An 18,759-nucleotide genomic window follows, 5' to 3' on the forward strand; every position below is an offset into this window, starting at 1 on the left:
TTAACAAAATTCTTGCTGCCAGAATAGCCCACTGCACTTGTGTTTTACATAACATCATCTTTGTCATGCTAAAACATCCCTCACAGGAAGCCTAAACACATTCCAGTCTGACAAAGAACACTGAATGACAGGCCACAAAGCTCTACTTCCTCAGCTAACAGAAAGAAAATTTTCAGTCATGGCAAAGACATTTCTCTGTTCCCATTTCAGCTCTACTCACTAGCAGTGCATTCAGCTCCACAAGCCTCCAAAAAGTCCCTCTCCCTTGCCTGTATTCACTTGCAGCAAGCCTTAGTCTGCACTGTTTTCCCTCCTGGTGCTGCTGACACCTCTTGAGATCAGCACCATCCCTCAGACTGAGCAAGTTCTGGAGGAGCGTGTTGAATGGGAGAGTCTTGCATTGTGTGCCATTTCTCCTCTTCAGAAATAGTTAACAGAGGGAGAACAGATTAGAGAATCCTACACTTGTGCCATGCAGAGCAGCTTCCCCTTGGGAGTGTTGGAGTGTGCTGTGATAAAAGCAGGTTTGAATGGGACACCTGCAGCTTTTCCTACAGACATGGAGCTCAAACTGGGTCTTTCACTGCAGTGTCTTCTCCTGAGCGAGTTGCATTCACTTTGCAATCACTATGAAAGATTAAAGCCTTACATTTTAAATCTTACTGTTGTCAGTGCAAAAAGATTAATCCTTGTAAAATTGTGTATTGTCACCTGCAGGGACAAAAGGGTGAACAGGGCAAGCCAGGACTGGCTGGAAGGCAAGGAGCTAAGGTATTGTCCAATGGTTTTGTTATTGCTTTTGAGGATGAGGATAAGATATGTTTGGGAGTTATTATATAACTTTATTATCACTGTCTATATAATATGTTTCACTTGGCCTAAGAGATGACAAGTAAGGGTATCATGGAATAGGGAATGGATCAGCTGAAGCAAACAGTGTATTTGAACTGGTGTCCATCTATATCTGCTCATGATGTCCTGTACATTTTGGTGCATGCAGCTGAATTGTTGTGTAAGGAACAGAGATGGGGTGGTGAAGGACTGGTCAGGAACAGTTGGTTTTCTTTAATGTTTTGATCAATGTACTGAAGTAACAGTGGGTAAATGTCATTCCTTGTGTTGTTTTCAATAAACAAACCTGTCTGTGTTCTCTGATGAAGGGGATGAAAGGAAACCCTGGACCACCTGGAGCTTGTGGTCGAGTAAGTAAATTACCTTCACATATAATTTTTCTATACCCTTATAATAAGAATAATCCAAATTGTTTGCATGAGGCAATAATGGATGTCCTGTGCAAAGTACAGCTATTGCTGGGATTCTCAAACAGATGAGATCTTTCTTCATATGGAATTGTATACAGCATCTGTGCCTGGTTAGACCTCACTTGGATCCAGCAATTTTGGCAGGAGATTGGACTGCCAAAGAACAGTTACAAAAATTCACAGGAGTTAATATTTAAACCAATTTCTAATCACTTCCAGAACAGGGGACCTTAATGTTAAAATCCTAAGAACACCTTTTAAAGAAAGCAAGAGTTGGTATGATTACAGTTTTCCTGTTTAGTCATGCTGTCTCCCTAGTGACTTTCCTAAAGGCTTCATGTGCACCTAGTGGAAACCTCCTGCCTAAATTTTTCCGAAGAAATAGCTTTGTAAAAAGCTGAAGGGTTTGTGATATTGATAGATATCAAAAAACACAGCTGCTAATAACAGCTATGATTTCATTTCTGGTTGCTTGTGATTAGTAAGGTCTTGTGATGTCAGAACATCAAAGTTATGAATAAGATTCAATGTGAGGTACTGTGCTTCTCTCTTCATTCTTGCAACTCTCTTTTCTTACCACCTTTCTCTTGAGACGGAGTATTATGATTACGTGGCTGGTGAAAAAGGGGATGAGGGACCCCCCGGACCTCCAGGACCAAAAGGTCAACGTGGCATCCCTGGTGAGTGGGACATCAAAACTACAATCCTATAGCAAGAACAGTCCACTCAAAGGGCTTATTGCAGACTAATTTTGAGCAACCTTCTTTTGCCTTTGCAAGAATATTTCCTAAACTGGCATGTAATTGCTGACTTGAAGTGTATCCTGAGGTTTTTGATTTATAGCATTATTTACCCTTAAAAATAATTCCCAGTGTGCAACAGTTGCATGAGTGGTAGATGCCTACTCAGGTAAAACCAAGTTCTTATTTTAAATTTTAAGCTTAAAATTCAAAAGACCAAAGTTTGTATTCAATGCTATTGAATAGTGACTTTGTAAAGTATAGAGTGGCTTAACTCAAGTTTTTAATATCTTGCTTTTCCAGGGCCACAGGGTCCTCCTGGAGCTGCTGGTAGACCAGGTATATGTAATAGTAAAATACATTGTTCTTCCTGTCTGTTGCACAGAATCAGCTTTGTCAAATATTAATTTCTTTAAGACTTGAAAAATATCTCTAAGTGCTAAAATATTGTCACCCAAGAGCTCTGATGGCTCAAGTACTTAGGTTAAAGATAATTTTTAAATGCCTGTAGATTCTTACTTTGATTAATATATTTCAAGATAAAAAAGATTTGTGGGATGAACTTGGTGTTCTGTCCCTCATCCTATTGAATACTTACTTAGCTTTGAAATGCCATTTCTTCTTTAACTCTGTTTTTGTATTTTTTCCCCTTTGGTTAGGTGTGTCAAGACCTGGTCTGAGAGGTCCCCCAGGATTTCCTGGGCCAAAAGGAGCAAAAGGAGAGAAAGGACAAATTGGCTTGTGTATTGTTGGCCCTCCAGGACTGCCTGGTATTCCTGGCAGGCCTGGTTCTGTTGGATTACCAGGTCCCCCAGGAGAACCAGGTACTTCTAGTTGCAGGTGTTTTGGATTTTTCCAGGTAGCTCTCTCTTTTAAATGAATTGTTGAGTATCTCAAGTTGGAAGGGACCTGTAAGGATCAGAATACTGTTTTGAGCTCATACCTGCAACTTTTTTCTCCCTTAGCAAATAGAGATTTGTCTGAATAATCTGTGATGTAATGCCATGCTCATTTCATTAACAGGTAGAGTAACATTTGGAACTGGCCTACCAGGGCTTCCTGGAGAGCCAGGGTGTACAGGACCCCCGGGACCTCCAGGAGATACTGGCATGAGAGGTCAGTTTCAGATAACTGTCACTCAGAAGTAGGTGGTACAGTCCTGTAATCTTCATGGATCCTCATTAGATTTTTTTTTTTCAATTTAATTTACCTCTTAAGTAATTTGCTGAGTTCAAAGTTTTAAGAACATTTGTTGTGATTAGGGACACGAAAGAATGAGCAGGTAGCAGAAAGGTTAGCAGGAAAGTTCTCCTTTAATTTTCTGACTGCATTTTATATACACTTTGACAAGCAGGCAAAAAATTGGCTACACAGGTTGCCACCTCTTTGACCTCGTTGGTGAACATCACCATCAATCATCTTTCTCCTCCCAGAGGAGAAAGATGTAAACAAAATAGATAAGTTTTAAAAATATACCCAGTTTTCTTGAAGCTGCATGAGAATAAAGTGCAAACAATGAAAAGCAGGCAAACTGGAGGTGACAGACATTCATTAGGGGTAGTGAGATGTCTTCCTCCCTTTAAACCAACTGAAAGAGTGGTGATGTGCCAGTGCTCCACACTGGTTGTCCAGAACTGTGGCAGGGTGTGTATCTTCACTGGAACAAACAGTTACTACGGTTTGGCAAGGCTTTGTACTGTCCTGTTTTTATGGTCTTGCTGACAGTTTGTCTCTGAAAGAATCTGCAACTCCTACCCACAGGAGCTGCTGAATCTCTGCCCTTTGCTTGTCACTAGAATGACCCTGAATATTACAGAGCTGTGTTAGTTGAAAGTGTATGTCCCTTACTTCTTTTGAGAGAATTTGGCTTGTTAGTAGAGTGACTGTATCCAAATTAGTTGCTAAAATGTGACTTGAAAAAATCAAGAGTTTTAAACCAAATGTTTCTGACCATTCATTTAATGGCCACAGGTAATTTAGTACTGTGTTGGAAGTGATCTTCCAACAAAAATAAGGCCATGATTTATTTGGCCATGACGCTCCTGGCCAAAAAGTGTCAGCTGTAACAAACTAAGTCACACATTAGTTGAGCTTGAAAATTACTTGCTATGGAGCAACTAATGATTTCCTTTCATGCTAGGTGATGATGCTGGTGTGTGTACTGACTGTAGCTACGTTCCGGGATTGCCCGGTCTTCCTGGTTCTCCTGGACCTCGTGGTCGGGATGGCATTCCTGGTAAATTATCTTGTTCCTAACAGGATAGTAGGAGTGCAAATGATTTTGCTTTTAGCATGAGAATCAGGTGTGGGCATGTCTGCAGCCTGCAGTTCTTGAACTAGCCCTGAGGTGTGTGAGAGTGTGGGAGTGTGAGAGCCTGGTGCAGCTCCCTCTGCTGATATGAGCACAAGCCCTAAAAGATCAGAGCTCAGAGTGCTGATAAGCTTTAGGTGAAGCCTGAAGCCAGCTCAGTCTGTGATGAGTAGTCAATGTAACAACAGAAATGCTGAATGCTGGGTGCAGTTATTGGAGCTTGCCAGAATCCATGTCCTTATTTTAATTTTTCTTTACAAAATATAACTGTATTAGTGTTACAAAGTATTATTGTTTCTTTTGCAGGTAGAGAAGGAACAATAGGTCCAAAAGGTTCTCCAGGTTCTCCAGGAACACCAGGGTTTCCAGGGGCTCAAGTAAGACTGTTTTTTCAGATTAACATTCAGATTCCACAAGAATTATTTCAGAGAAATCTCATGGCTAGTGTTACATGCGGTGTCATACTGGGTGATCTCAACAGGTTTTTTCTTGTAGTAATGAATGTGTCAGCATGGGAGGCAAGGCAGAGAATATGATGTATGGCTCACACAGCTTTACATAAGCCTGGTTGCTCAGTGCAGCAAGTTAGCCCAGGCAGTGAGGCAGGTAAATAAATACCTGTGTGATTAACCTGTGCTGCATTTCATGGTGCTGAGACAGCTTGTTCTGTTTGGTATATGTAGTCTATAGTTCCTTTCTATAATTCAATAACCATGGCAGTGACTGTAAAGCATATATATAGATTTTGTGTGCTGTGATCTTTGTCAGCTGCGATCTTCTTGCTTCTCTTGTTTCCAGCATACTCAGGAGTTGCTAAAGCCCCAGCAGTGCAGAGAAACTGGCTTCCCATCATACCCTCTTTCAGGGGTGCAAAGGACACTCTCTCCTGGGAAATGTTATGAAGAGGGAGGTCTGCCACCTGCTGCCACACACATGTCATTTGGTTGTGCTGACTTGTGCCTGTAGTAGTAATCATTTATGGGAAATTACAGCCAGTGCTGTCCAATAAAAAATCATGCACAAGTGTTTGTTGTGGTGGTAGCTGTACAGATGCAGAATGAGTCTGCTAACAGGCTTTGCCAGGAGCCCCCTAAGAGTTCATGAGCCCAAGGTCACTACGGCCCAGTGTGCTTTCAGCTGGGATAGTATACCTCTTTGTAACCTGTGGGGCAGAGGAGCCAGAGGGAAGTTAACTCTGAAGAGAGGCAGCTATGGCACTTAGAGTGTCCCTGGGGAAATATCCCTATGTGGAGGAGAAATCTCTAACTAGGTCTTAAAGTCCTTGTTTTTGTGCCATGATCTTACCTGTTAAATTATGCTACGTTACTCCTGCTTGTAGTAGCACAGATGAAATGGTAGTCTTGTCAAAAGAAGTAAAGGCAGGAGAAAAAGAAAAGACAAAAAACCCAAAACCCTGTTCATTGAAGTGTGCTATTTCAGAGAATAAAAATGAGAATAAGGATATTAAATACCCTCTGAGGTATTTAATTTTAAGAAAAAGAAAACTTCAAAACAGATGACATACATCTAGCACTGAAATTCTTTTGATAACTCTATTCTAGGGACCTCCAGGTTTTAGAGGAAATCAAGGACGTAAAGGATCAAAAGGTGAGCCAGGATATGTATATCCAGAAGGGCCAAAAGGTGAGCGAGGAGACCCGGGAGCCAGGGGAGACAAAGGAAGAAGAGGTTCAAGTGGATTTCTGGGAAGACCTGGCCCTAAAGGATCCAAGGGTTCTAAAGGTGAAGAGGTGGGTATGCACTTTTTGCAATTACTGTGGAAGTCATGGAAACCTATGTCAGTGTTTTGTCTTGTACAACAATCTGTTTAATCTATTCAGATACTTCAGCTGAATATCCCCTACCTGAGTGAGGGTACTGTCCTCAGCTGTAACAAGCAGATGCATGAATGAAGCAGAGGAAATATTCTGATGTAATACCAGAGAGAGATGAGGACAGTGTAGGTACACAATGCTGAAAAACCTCAGCAGTCTAGTAAGGTGTTAGTTTGGATATTGAAGCATTTTGTTGGATTTCCATGATGGATAAAATCTTTTAAAAAGTATTTTCCTGACTACTTATAATGCTTAATAATTCAAATACTTCCTGTTCAGTCTTTATGGGTTAATCTTCAGTGAGAACTGACCATAAAACTAGAATTGTTACAGCAGAGCTTAGCAGAAACAAAAACTAACAATTATTGTTGTGTTATGTTGGCTGAGACACTATTAGCATTATTCAGATGTAACTGTCTCTAAAACCAATTCCACAGTGTACAAGGAGAGTCAGAGCTGAGGTGGGTTTGGGTTTTTTGCCAAATGTATTTTAAAACAGAAAAAAAGTGTACAGTGCCACAACACAGTGATGGGAAAAAAATCATGCAATTGTATTTATTTGTAGTGTTTCCCTCTTAATAGCCGTCTGTTTCTAATAATTGATATTCATATTTATATTCATTTAATCACAGGTTAATCAGAGGAAAAAATTACTTAAATCATCAGAGTTACTCTGTTACTAAAATAATACAAGATTATAGTCAGAGAAATGGGCATTTTGTTAAGAAAGCTGGTGTGGAAAGCAAGTAATGCTTGGTATACACGTGTAATCATTAGGGATTGGCTGGATCAAAAGGAGATAGAGGACTACCTGGATTTCCTGGTAGACTTGGGCTTCCTGGAGAAATGGGGCTTCCTGGACTGCCAGGGTATGGACCACAAGGAGTAAGAGGTTTTAAAGGCTCTAAAGGAATACCTGGACTACCTGGATTACCTGGAGAAGCTGGTTTGTAACTTCCATACTTTACTGTGTTTTACCTTTGTTAAGGAGTTCTTGGTTAAAATTGCAGAGATAGATTGAAATCAAAGACTTAATTTATGAAACATGGGACGCCTCTTCTTGCCATGGGACTTCCAACAGCATTGTCCCAACTTTGGTATGTCTGAAGATAGTAGCAAAAGTCTTAGGGTGATAAGATAACTGAGGTTGGAAGGGACTCTGTGCAGTCTGAACTTCATCTCAGCACAGCGACAGCTATGATATCAGACCAAGTTACTCAAGGCATTATCCAGTTGGTCCTTGAAAATCACCAAGGGCAAAGACAGCATGTTATCTCTGGGCAGTGTGCTCCAGTGCTTGACACTGTGGAAACAAAAACTATTAAGATATGCAGCCAGTTGTTACCATTAGTGTAATCTAAGTCAGCAGGGTTAGATGTAAATGGCATAATAATTTTTGAGTGCTGGAAACATACCAGTGGAAGAACTCAGCTGAGTGGCAGATATAGTCAAGCTTGCTTAAAGATCATGCCCACTGAGCCTTTATGACTTGGAGTTAAAGATTTAAGCAGTTCTTAGTTGCATCACTTTCCTGGTGACTTTGCCTCTTTTTCTGGATCTCCACTAGACTGCAGGAGGGCTGAGAGGAAGACTGCAGGTGTCAATAAAATAATTTTACTTATTTAAGCCAGGATGTGAAGACTTTTCAAAATCTGTTGGAGTTTCAGAAATATGGAAACTGTAGAAGATTATATTTTTAGCCAAGTTGATTGATCACTAATAGTTTTAAATGGTTGAGACTACATATTGCCAAACTATATGCCTTTGTAATATTTTATAATGTATTTGCTGAAGGTCTGAAAGGAGAGACCAGTAGGGCAACTGCATTACCTCCATTACCTGCATTGCCAGGACCTCAAGGACCACATGGTTTACCTGGACCCCCAGGAATGCCTGGTGAGCACAGCACTAAATCAGTAAAACAGTTAGAATTAGAGATTCCTTAACTGTAAGGCATCTTTGCTTGAGTTTTGTAGAACAGTAGTCCTTAAAACTGTCCTGATCATCACAGGAAGTTTTTTGACAGTTTTATGGTAGCTTCTGTTCTTACAGTTGCTTCTTGTCGGAAGCCTTACCCCTATAAAATGTGTTTGGAATCTCTCAAGAAATGGAAGATTTGTGTCTGCATGTAGCTGTTTCTGGAAGTCTGGAATTTGGCCAGATTGCATAAAAACTGAGCTCACAGACTCATAAATGTTTTGATACTGTGAATGCAATTAGCATTTTAACTGTGAAAACCTGCAGTGGAGAAATAGTGTCTAAATTCTAATATAATCTACAATTGTGTACTTATTAATAATGATAAACTATAACACACATAATATTACAGGCTGATGTTCAGTGATAAGATAATTCAGTGTGTTTAATTTATTTTGCAGGTAGAGTTGGAGCAAGAGGTCAGCCAGGTGATCCAGGCCATTCAGGACCAACAGGTGACACAGGCTTTCCAGGGCTTGGGTTTCCTGGAAACCCAGGTCCAAAAGGTAAAATACAATTTTTGATCTTCTTTAAAAAAAGCAAACCCCAATATTTTTTTAAAGTACACCTTAAAATAATTAGCAAGTTAAAAAATAAATTAATGAACAGACAGATAAGTGTTTTTAGCATCTTGTAATTTACTGCCTTAAGTCTTAGAAATTGCAAGTTTGAAATATTTTGAGGTATTTCAGAGTATCAAGTATCAAAGCTGACAGTAGGAAAATATTTTAAACTACATTGATGCTTTCTGGAATACTGCCCAAACAGGTGCAGCTGTCTCACCTGAGTGCTGTACTTAATTCAGATAGATTTCCTTCAGCTGGATATGTGTTACAGAGACAGAGCTTTATAAGTGTCAGTACCTTCTTTTTAATCAGTTTTGGTTATGTTCAATGCAATACTTGCTCTATTGTGCAGATAATAGAAGACATTTTCAATACTGTAAATCTGGTCATTCCTCATGCAAAGTTATAACTCCCTTTCAACACCAGAAATACTAGGAAATTCTCATAATCCTTTAAGGACAGGAGTTAACAGAAAAAGCTCAGATACTAAAATTTGTACCAAGCTGCTTGTTAAAGAGAACAGTAGGGAACTGACATCAGAATGGGTTCACTTAAAAAAATGACTGCTTCAAATCAGGTAATAAGAACTAGTGTTACAGTCAATTTTGAGTGAATGTGTAAGGAACAAGTTGCTGTGTTTCACATCAACTCCGAAATCAAGATCAGAATCAGAATCACTGGGTTGGAAGAGACCTTTAAGATCATTGAATCAAGCTCATGCCTTAACACTACCTCAACTAAACTATGTGGCACTACTGAGTGTCACATCCAGACTTTCTTTAAACACATCCAGGGATGGTGACCACCATCTCCCCAGGCAGACCATTCTGGTACTTTATCAATCTTTCACTAAAAAACTTCTCCCTGATATCCTACCTATATTTCCCTTGGTGCAGCTTCAGACTGTGTCCTCTCATTCTGTCAGTTGCTGCCTGGACAAAAAGACCAACCTCACCCGAGCACAGCCACCTTTCAGGGAGTTGTAGAGAGTGACAAGGTCACCTCTGAGTCTCCTTTTCTCCAGGCTAAACAACCCCAGCTCCCTCAGTCATTCCTCACAGGGTTTGTGTTCCAGCCCCTCACCAGCCTCATTCCCTCCTCTGGACGTGCTCAAGGGTCTCAATGTCCTCCCTAAACTGAGGGGCCAGAGCTGGACACAGCACTCAGTGTCCATCCTAAACTGAGATCTCAGAGCTGGACACAGCACTCAGTGTCCATCCTAAACTGAGGGGCCAGAGCTGGACACAGCACTCAGTGTCCATCCTGAACTGAGGGGCCAGAGCTGGACACAGCACTCAGTGTCCATCCTAAACTGAGATCTCAGAGCTGGACACAGCACTCAATATCCTTCCTAAACTGAGGGGCCAGAGCTGGACACAGCACTCAGTGTCCATCCTAAACTGAGATCTCAGAGCTGGACACAGCACTCAGTGTCCATCCTAAACTGAGGCCAGAGCTGGACACAGCACTCAGTGTCCATCCTAAACTGAGATACCAGAGCTGGACACCCAAGGTGTGACCTCACCAATGCTCCCTTCAGCTCATGTATGCTCCATTAATGTCAGAGGCTCATGACCTCACACATGCAAATACCCTTTTGTAAAATAAAGCATCTGCACTGCCATTTAATTCCTTTTGCAGGAGAAAAAGGATTTGCAGGAGACAGAGGGCCACCAGGTTGTGAAGGAAAGATTGGAGATCCAGGCCGAGCTGGAAACCTAGGACAACCAGGACAAAAGGTTTGGTTAGAAATACAGCACAGGCTTTTCCAGAGGTCCCATTCATTAAATTTTATACTGAGCAAATAAATAACAAATTGTAAGAAATATACGAATTCATTTATTTTTTGACAAGTTATGCACAAACTATGAAATTAAATTCTTTCTATAAAAAGGGTCTCAAGCCAAAAAATTTAGATCCAAATACAATATTTCAGAATTCCAAGTGTTTGGGATGTTTTCCTACTTCAGCTTTCAGACCACAAGGAGGATATTGCATTGCTTACAGCAAAAAAATTAAGGCCTCAGCTGCTGAAAGGATGTCTGTTCAGAAATCCAATTAAGTATATATTTGATGGAGGTCATTGATGAGTAAGTATGTATTTCATTTAAGCAGCAGCTTGTTGAATTGAAGCATGAAGAAAGTAGGTTGGAGGTAATACTGCAGCCACTCTTGCTGAATGACAGAAGCTAATCTACTGATTCGTGACTACTCTGTAATTAAGATTCCATTTTGAACAAAATATTAACACCTAAATGATTTGAAAATGTGGCATTTCTTTTTGTCTGTGTGTGCCCATTTGTGATTCTTTTGTGTGTTTTTTGATGTGATGAAGGAAGGAGGTTGAAGTTATGAATTTGGGGCACTTGTGACAAAACCAGTCTTCATGGAAAGCAGTGTTCAGAAGAATGGTTTTTCAAAACCCTAACACCTGACTGAATATTCTGAGACATATCTGGGTGCTGACCTTGATCATTTAAGTAAATAATTTGATAAAAAATATTACTATGATATAAAAAGAAAGGAAACGTTATATTTGCACAAACTTCACCCCCACTTTCAGAAAAATATCCAAAGCTTTTCACAACTACAGAAGGCATGCCAGTGCATTAAAGACCAAATGGAGAGAAGTGTCTTGCATTGTTCAGCAGCAACTTTTTAGGGTTAGGAGACAAAGTTTAAAAGCTGTCTAGATAGTTCCTCAGCTGGCCACTAAGGAACATCCAGTGGTCTGCTGAATTGAAGCCATTAGAAATTATATGTGAAGGATCCAAAGGGAATAAGGAGAATTAGCCTAATAAAATAAGGTCATTATTCCGACAGTGGAGAAAATATTTCAGCAGATTTGCCAAGAGAGGATTGGTTACATTTCTGTCTGTGTTGCAGGGTGAGCCAGGCGTGGTTATTCCTGGAGAGCCAGGAAGAATGGGTTCACCAGGAGGTCATGGCAGTCCTGGCTCAAAAGGTGAAGGTGGTCTTCCAGGGCTCCCAGGCCTCCCAGGGAATCCTGGACATGATGGCGAAGATGGCCTAAGAGGTAATGTTGTCAGAGAAGCTCACGGAGCACAGCAAGTTATTTTAAGGAAAACCCAAGTCAAACAATGTTGACTCAAAGGCTAAAACTGAATTTGGCTGTGAATCCGCTCTCATGTCTTTCAGGAGATCGTGGCTCACCTGGAGTTCCTGGAGACCCAGGTTTTCCAGGGAGACCTGCTGAATGTCTTATTGGCCTGCCAGGTTTGCCAGGTGGCCAGGGAGCTACAGGCCCACCAGGTAGGACTTTCTGGCCCAAAAATGCCATTTGGCTGGGTGAGTGCAGCTTTTGTTTCTGCCTTCCAGTGGCCTGAGGGAGCTGAAATTGTTTCTGCATATTTGTTATAGAAGAGTATGCAAGAAAACATGAGTCCATTTCAAAGATGCTCTTTCTGTAGATGGGAGGAAGTACATACACTGATAAAGATGGATTAAGATTCAGATTTCACCAGACAGTATAAAGAGTAATCACAAACTGACCCAAAATCCACAGGAAAAAGGATATTTTGGTCAATATCTCGCCTGTGGGACTGAACTTAGATTCTGTGGTGCAATGGGATTGATAAAGAAATAAAAGAAAGGCAGAGCTCAGCCTGGTAGGAAAACAATTTAGGATTCCAAAAGTACCTGCTTGTACTGCCTATGATTTTCTTTGTTAGAGAAAACATGCTTAGATATGCAGCACATTCCTTCTCCTGTATATGATCTCAAAAGGATTTTTATTTTTTTTTTTTTTATTTTTAAGAATGAGTGCAAAATTGGTGGGGTTTCCAGGTTTGGGTTTTTCCTTCTTTTTCTGAGGAAGAACAGATTTGTCTACTCCCACGTCTTTTTTTCCCTCTTTTCAAAAAACCCAACCCACAGCCCTTGGACAATTTTCTGAATGTGTCCATTGCCTTACAGATCTCAAGTTTAGCCTCAAACAGGCAAAATTCAACAAGAGTTTCATGCTTACGATGTAAGGATAGAGATGAAGGTTTGTTTTTCAGACAGATCTACCATACTACACTGTCCTGCACTTTCCTTAGGAGGAAGAGGTTTACAAGGTTCAAAAGGAAACCTAGGTCCTCCTGGTTTGAGTATCCCGGGAATCTACGGACTGCCTGGGGAACCTGGATTAATAGGTCCTCAGGGAAATATGGGATTACCTGGTCCCAAGGGTCAGTCTGGAAGGCCAGGAATCTCTGGTTTGCCAGGTAAGGATTTCCCAAGTCTTTGATTTGATGTAGCAATTAAGCAAGTCTTTGCAGAAAGGTGTTTAGCAAAAGTCATGTTTTTCCAGACTGAGGATGCTGAAATATTTTTCCCTGAACGGTATTCATTTGAGATTTTTATGGAAAACTAATAAATCATTCTTCCTTAAATGATGAGCATATCTTGAAGCTCTCCTGACACAGTGTGGAATTTTCTGTAATAGTAGTCTGAGAATCGTGGTTTATGTAGTTTTTTATACAGCAATGTCCCTATAGTAGGACATGAAATAGTTAATATTCAAAGAAATTCCCCCAGCACAATGGAAATGCAAAGTGTTTGGTTCTTATTCAGCGTCCCTTTTCAAATAATTTGTAATGCCATCTTCTTTATCTTAAAAGATCTGGAGTCTGACAGAGTTAAGTCAGATCAAGCTCTGTCACTAGCCAGAGCTAACTTTAATTAAGCTGAGTGGTCCCTGTAGGGTTGATCTGTTTGTTTTTGGGGGTTTTTTTCAGAAATATGTTGAAATTTGTTTTGAAGAATAAAATAAATCAGTCATATAATGGTTCTTATTTCTAATAAAGGCTTTTCTTTAATATCAAATCATTACACTGTGGGAAGGAGATGCTACATGCCTTTTTATATTGAGAATCTGTAAAGCTTTTGATAAACACGTAGCACTTGACTCAGTTATGCAAACATAGACTCTGGTGGCATTTGAGGGAGTTATTTCCCAGCTGGTCTTTGACTCCTGAGCCAGAAAGGAATGTCCTTCCCACACATCTCATGACCCATCTCATCCCTGTGTGGGTGTTTCAGGTGCATTATCCTTACTGTTAGTTATTTCATTCATTGGTAGGAGCTGTTGCAGCTACTAATTTAGGCAATTGGGGGTTATAAGTCATGATCCTGTGGTTAAAGATGGGAAAACCAGATTGGACAGTTAAAGAAATGGAGAAAAATTAAAATAAGCAATTAAACACTGAAATGAGAGGCATATGTGTAATTTTCTGAAGTAATGTTCTGTTTAACTGATCTAATACTAACTAAATATATTCCAATTGCTTTAATCCCACAGGTGCAAGGGGAGATCCAGGTGTAATGGGACTGTTAGGAATTCCTGGACCCCCTGGCATGATTGGAAGACCAGGCAACCCTGGTATCAGAGGCAAGTGACCACTTTATCTGCCTTTGTTATCACTTAGAATACAGGAATTTCAATGCTCAATTTAGTCTTGTGATCCATTTTTGTGTGTGTTATCATTCCTGAGTACAGATGTTGTACTGGAATTTCTTCAAGTCTTGGTAAATCTGTCTTCTGTATATGTGCAGTCTGCAGACTGAATGACAACATCACATTTTTTAGCAGTTTTGACTTGCCACCTTTTCTTTTTCATTTTTTTTAGTGGCTGGTATTTGCTCAATAAAGAGCAGAGAACCCTTTTGCTGGTTTTTTTTCCAACCTGTGTAGATACCATTACTATATTTATTTAACAGACACAAGACTGTATGCTTATTCACTATAAGAAATAATTTCCATGTCTTGCTGGAAAGATAAGCATTATTTGCTACGAGTAATCTGTACCTGTAGGTGTTTTATTGATGATTGGAGCAGCTAAGAAGCTAGTTTAGGTTGTTGATTTGCAATGTATATTTACATACGTAAATTACAATTGCTCTTGAAGATTGGCATTATCTGGTTTCCTTTATTTTATCATCTAGCCAGGTTTCTTCAGAAAATTTCACTCTGTGTTTTTGCAGGTTCTCCTGGCTTCCCAGGAATAAAGGGAAGAAAAGGATTCCTTGGAGAAAAAGGTGAACCAGGTGATAAAGGTTTTCCTGGACCATCTGAGACCTTGGTTGGTATTGGGGACAAAGGAGAAAGAGGTTTAAAAGGTACATATTCATTGTTCTGTCATTAAAACTAGTCAGGGTTGTCAACTGTTTTGCAGTTCCAGTGGACTCTAAAATATTCAATAAACTGACTCTACTGCTGGGAGTACACACGTGGTTTTGAAATAATTATTGCTAAACACCAGAACTGCCTTCTTATTTATGGAATAGTTGGATATTACCTTGAATATTCAGTTCCATTTTAGCAAGTACTCATTCTGTTACAAAGCCCTTAATGCTGAATAATATATCAGTAGTACTAGGAGGCTTATATACATATATGCTATACATTCATGGTTTTACACATTTAGTATGCTGTGAGCACAAAAATGACTGCACTTACCAACCAGATGCTGGATTGCAAAGACATTAAATCTACTCAGAAATACTTGACTGTCAGAAGAACTCCTTTGTTTGCAATGTTAATATGAACTCTCTGTATAAACTGTACATGCTTAACTAGTACTATCTAGGTTTTTGTATCCACGTTTTCCTGTGGAAGCTTTCAGGAACTTCCTATTGTCTGCACATGAAAAATACAGATGTTAGATAGGAGCTTGTGTTTTGCTTATGTGTGTTCAGAGGGAAAATCCTATACTGTACTTCTGTTTCATTAGCCTAAAGAGTTATAATATTTTAAACTTTATACAAAAACTTATATTCTAAGATGTTGTTTTGTAATATTTTTTAAATTTCCATTTTAGGAGTTCAAGGCCAAATGGGTGTAAGGGGAGACAAAGGAGATGTTGGTGTGCAAGGTCCCCCAGGTGTTGATGGGTCTGAAGGAATTCCTGGTCTACCAGGTATATATATATTCCATATGTATATTGAAAATTACTGTGCCATGTGGACAGGGTGATACTGCTGCTCCAGTGCACACCAGCTTGGCTCCAGAAGCAGCACTGCATTTTCTCTATTAACTCCAAAACTTTTCTGAGAGTTCAGAAACGGAGCCATTTCAAAAGCTGCTATTTGAAAGCGTAGTAGCTATCACCAAATTATTCTTTTTTTTTTTTCTTTCAAATATAGACCACTGTTTGGGATGACAAATAGGAAAAAATATTAAATCCTGAATAACAATAAAGTCCAAAAGCTGGTAAAGCCAATGAATAGAAATTAGTATTTCTAAAAAGGAAAAAGTTTGAATTTGCAATATTATTTAAAAATTAATTCTAGAATATTGCAAATTGGCACAAAAATATTTAAGGTGTTTTTTTTTTTTTATTTTTTTAACTTCAGATGAATTTTATTTTCCTTTTCAAAATCTGAATATTTAACTTGTATTTCAAAAGTTTTCCAATGAAAAGCAGATTTAAAAACATCAGGCATTGGCACACTGGAATTTAGAAAGAATGTACAGAAAACATTCTAGATGCATCTTTTAGTCCTTAAACTGAGAGCTAACTCAAGGTAAGTTAGTGAGGGGATAAGTGGTCACACTCAAGAGCTTTTTATTATATACTAGTAATGAGAAATCCATAATGAGTGAGTAATAATGTGATTGTTCCATGCACAGAAACTAAACTGGAGTTGAAGCAAATGAAAGGAAAACCCAGTGCAGAAATACAAATTTGTGATCTTGATCAAATTCAGCTAAAGTGTATTGCAGTGGCTGCCCCTAAGTGCTGTGGTCACAAACCTTTATTTTAATGGTGATACATAAGGTATTTGTTACTTCCTTGATTTTCTGAAAACAATAATGATAATTCTATCTGTGTCTGGGGCAAAAGGGTCCATGTTGATTATCTATAAAACAGTAATACAGCAAAAGAAGGTGTGTGGGAGAGGATTTTGTGTTCATGACAGCTCTAACATCCAGCCAGTGTCTAAAGCAGACATGTGAAGATGACATTTATTTCTTCATCTTGCAGGAGCCAAAGGATTTATGGGTCTTCCAGGGATTCCTGGAGGACAAGGATTCCCAGGTGCTCATGGAGACAAAGGAGACATGGGAATTCCAGGTCATTTTCTCTCAAGACATATTAAAATTCATAGAGCTCTGTAGAAGCATTTGCACAGGTCTGAGCTGGTACTGTAGGCACACCAGACAATACTTAGACTGGGATTTATTCTTTAGTATCCATACACTTATCTTCAGCATTTGCTTGACTTGCAGAATGCAATTCTCCCTCTCTCTCTAAATTCTTTGATTTATATATTGTTACATGTAGGAACTTCTTTTTAGAAATAAAATCACAGTTTAAATTACTTTAATGAAGAATTAATATCTGTATATATCAGCAGTAGCTTGCAAAACATAAGGTGTAAAATGCAGTTATGATCCTTTTAAGAATGGTATCAGTATTTTTATTTTTCCAGGTCCAAAAGGCCAGAAAGGATCTCCAGGCTTCCCAGGACCATCAGGTGACCCTGGTCCACCAGGCTATGGTGGCTTTCCAGGTGACAAAGGAGAACCTGGGTACCCATCTGCTGGGCCTCCAGGAGAACCTGGTCCAAAGGTATAAAGGCAGTGGAAAAATTTTCCTGTTAGGCAGAGCCTTTGGCTATAGAAACAGAACGACAATATGTAAGCAAGAGCTGCAGAGTTTGCAGAAATAGATGATTTGTTAGTGGTAAGAAATGCAAAAGTTCTATTGTGTCATAACTCAGGAGAAATTCTTTATTTCATTATATTTCACTTCTTTTGTGCAAGAATTTCTTCTTTATAAAGATGAGATATCTTGAAGTAACTTCCTTTCTGTAAAAGTTCCTAATTCATTAAGAACAAGGATGTTAAAAAGTACATCAGTCTTAGCAAATGCTAAAGTTTGTAACCTAAACTTGTATTGTTTGGTTTTGATAGTCTGGTAATATCCTTGCACAGGATTTTTTTTCTTAGTAATATGTATTACATTTGTTATACATTATGTTTGGTCATACATATTTGCTAAGAACAAACCAGTATTTTTAAGTTAGATCAGTTGGATAGTTTAACTGCGCATGTTCTGGTTATTCAACAACTGGAAGCCTTTTCATCTATGAGATTATCTGAAATGTGTGGCTGAGGCTGTAAATTCCTCTATAGATCCTGTAAAGTGTCTAAATTAATTGTTTATTTTCAGTATCAGCTGGGTAGCCCCAATGAGATTTCTATCAAAAAAGTCCGTAGGAATTCAAAGAAAAAAAATGCATTCAGTATTTTGTATAGCTGCATATTATCTAAGAAATGAATGTTTGGATCAAAAGAAGAGCTGGGAGAATAAAACTGAAGGTAAATCCATGCCAGGGAAATATCTGAAAACAACTTGGTTTGTAAAGGTCAAAAATAGATCTTAGTTATGTCTAAAAGATCTGTGATATTATAAGAAGAACCTTGCATTTCATCTGCTTTGGTTTTTGTCTGAAAATGCTAATGAAGCATGATTACATGTACTTAACCTTTAAAATTACATGTGATTTTTCTATTCTTCACTGTGGTTCTTTAGCTCTGTGTGTGCAACTGTTTCTCAGGGAGATCCAGGTCCCCCAGGAGTTCTTGGCAGCAAAGGAGAAAAGGGCTCTGAGGGTCTTCCAGGACTTACAGGAGTACCAGGACCACACGGGATCAGAGGGGAAACTGGAGGTGCAGGAATCCCAGGTATGGGGTAACTTTGGAGGGATGGTGAGCTGGTAGAAGATGGTGAGCTGCTTGTAGAAGAAGAGAATTCTTCCAGCTGCACAGGGTGCCTGGGGGTGGCACATTGATTTATACTGACCATGGAAACCTCAACAGCTCTTTTGTGGTCATGGCAGCCAGGCCAGGAGAACTTTTGCAGCTGACAAAAGCAGAAACAATAGCAAAGTTCTTAAACTGAGTCTGGATCTAGGGGTGATGCCTTTTCCCCTCTGCCACACTTTTTCTTCTTACAGGAAAATGTGGACCCCCTGGAGATACTGGTGTTAAAGGATGCCAGGGCCGCCCAGGACAGCAGGGAGTCCCAGGCCCTCCCGGTATGGTATAGAGCATCT

The 18,759-nt window shown here is 39.5% G+C and overlaps 1 protein-coding gene across 1 annotated transcript in view; it reads left to right on the top strand.

Annotated features, from left to right (window-relative positions):
• Positions 1–18,759, top strand: part of COL4A3 (collagen type IV alpha 3 chain) — a 58,579-nt gene that overhangs the window by 27,159 nt on the left and 12,661 nt on the right. Inside the window, exons 17-39 of the mRNA XM_066326282.1 lie at positions 718–771; positions 1,161–1,202; positions 1,855–1,942; positions 2,306–2,341; positions 2,662–2,826; positions 3,026–3,118; positions 4,143–4,238; positions 4,620–4,690; positions 5,876–6,064; positions 6,926–7,094; positions 7,943–8,044; positions 8,527–8,631; positions 10,333–10,430; positions 11,578–11,728; positions 11,851–11,964; positions 12,753–12,920; positions 13,997–14,086; positions 14,680–14,814; positions 15,516–15,614; positions 16,683–16,772; positions 17,131–17,270; positions 18,262–18,388; positions 18,661–18,741. Coding sequence (XP_066182379.1) covers positions 718–771; positions 1,161–1,202; positions 1,855–1,942; positions 2,306–2,341; positions 2,662–2,826; positions 3,026–3,118; positions 4,143–4,238; positions 4,620–4,690; positions 5,876–6,064; positions 6,926–7,094; positions 7,943–8,044; positions 8,527–8,631; positions 10,333–10,430; positions 11,578–11,728; positions 11,851–11,964; positions 12,753–12,920; positions 13,997–14,086; positions 14,680–14,814; positions 15,516–15,614; positions 16,683–16,772; positions 17,131–17,270; positions 18,262–18,388; positions 18,661–18,741 — 2,503 coding nt within the window. The remainder of the gene's footprint in view (positions 1–717; positions 772–1,160; positions 1,203–1,854; positions 1,943–2,305; positions 2,342–2,661; positions 2,827–3,025; positions 3,119–4,142; positions 4,239–4,619; positions 4,691–5,875; positions 6,065–6,925; positions 7,095–7,942; positions 8,045–8,526; positions 8,632–10,332; positions 10,431–11,577; positions 11,729–11,850; positions 11,965–12,752; positions 12,921–13,996; positions 14,087–14,679; positions 14,815–15,515; positions 15,615–16,682; positions 16,773–17,130; positions 17,271–18,261; positions 18,389–18,660; positions 18,742–18,759) is intronic.

This window comes from Sylvia atricapilla, chromosome 10 (genome assembly GCF_009819655.1).
Source record: "Sylvia atricapilla isolate bSylAtr1 chromosome 10, bSylAtr1.pri, whole genome shotgun sequence".
NCBI lineage: Eukaryota > Metazoa > Chordata > Aves > Passeriformes > Sylviidae > Sylvia > Sylvia atricapilla.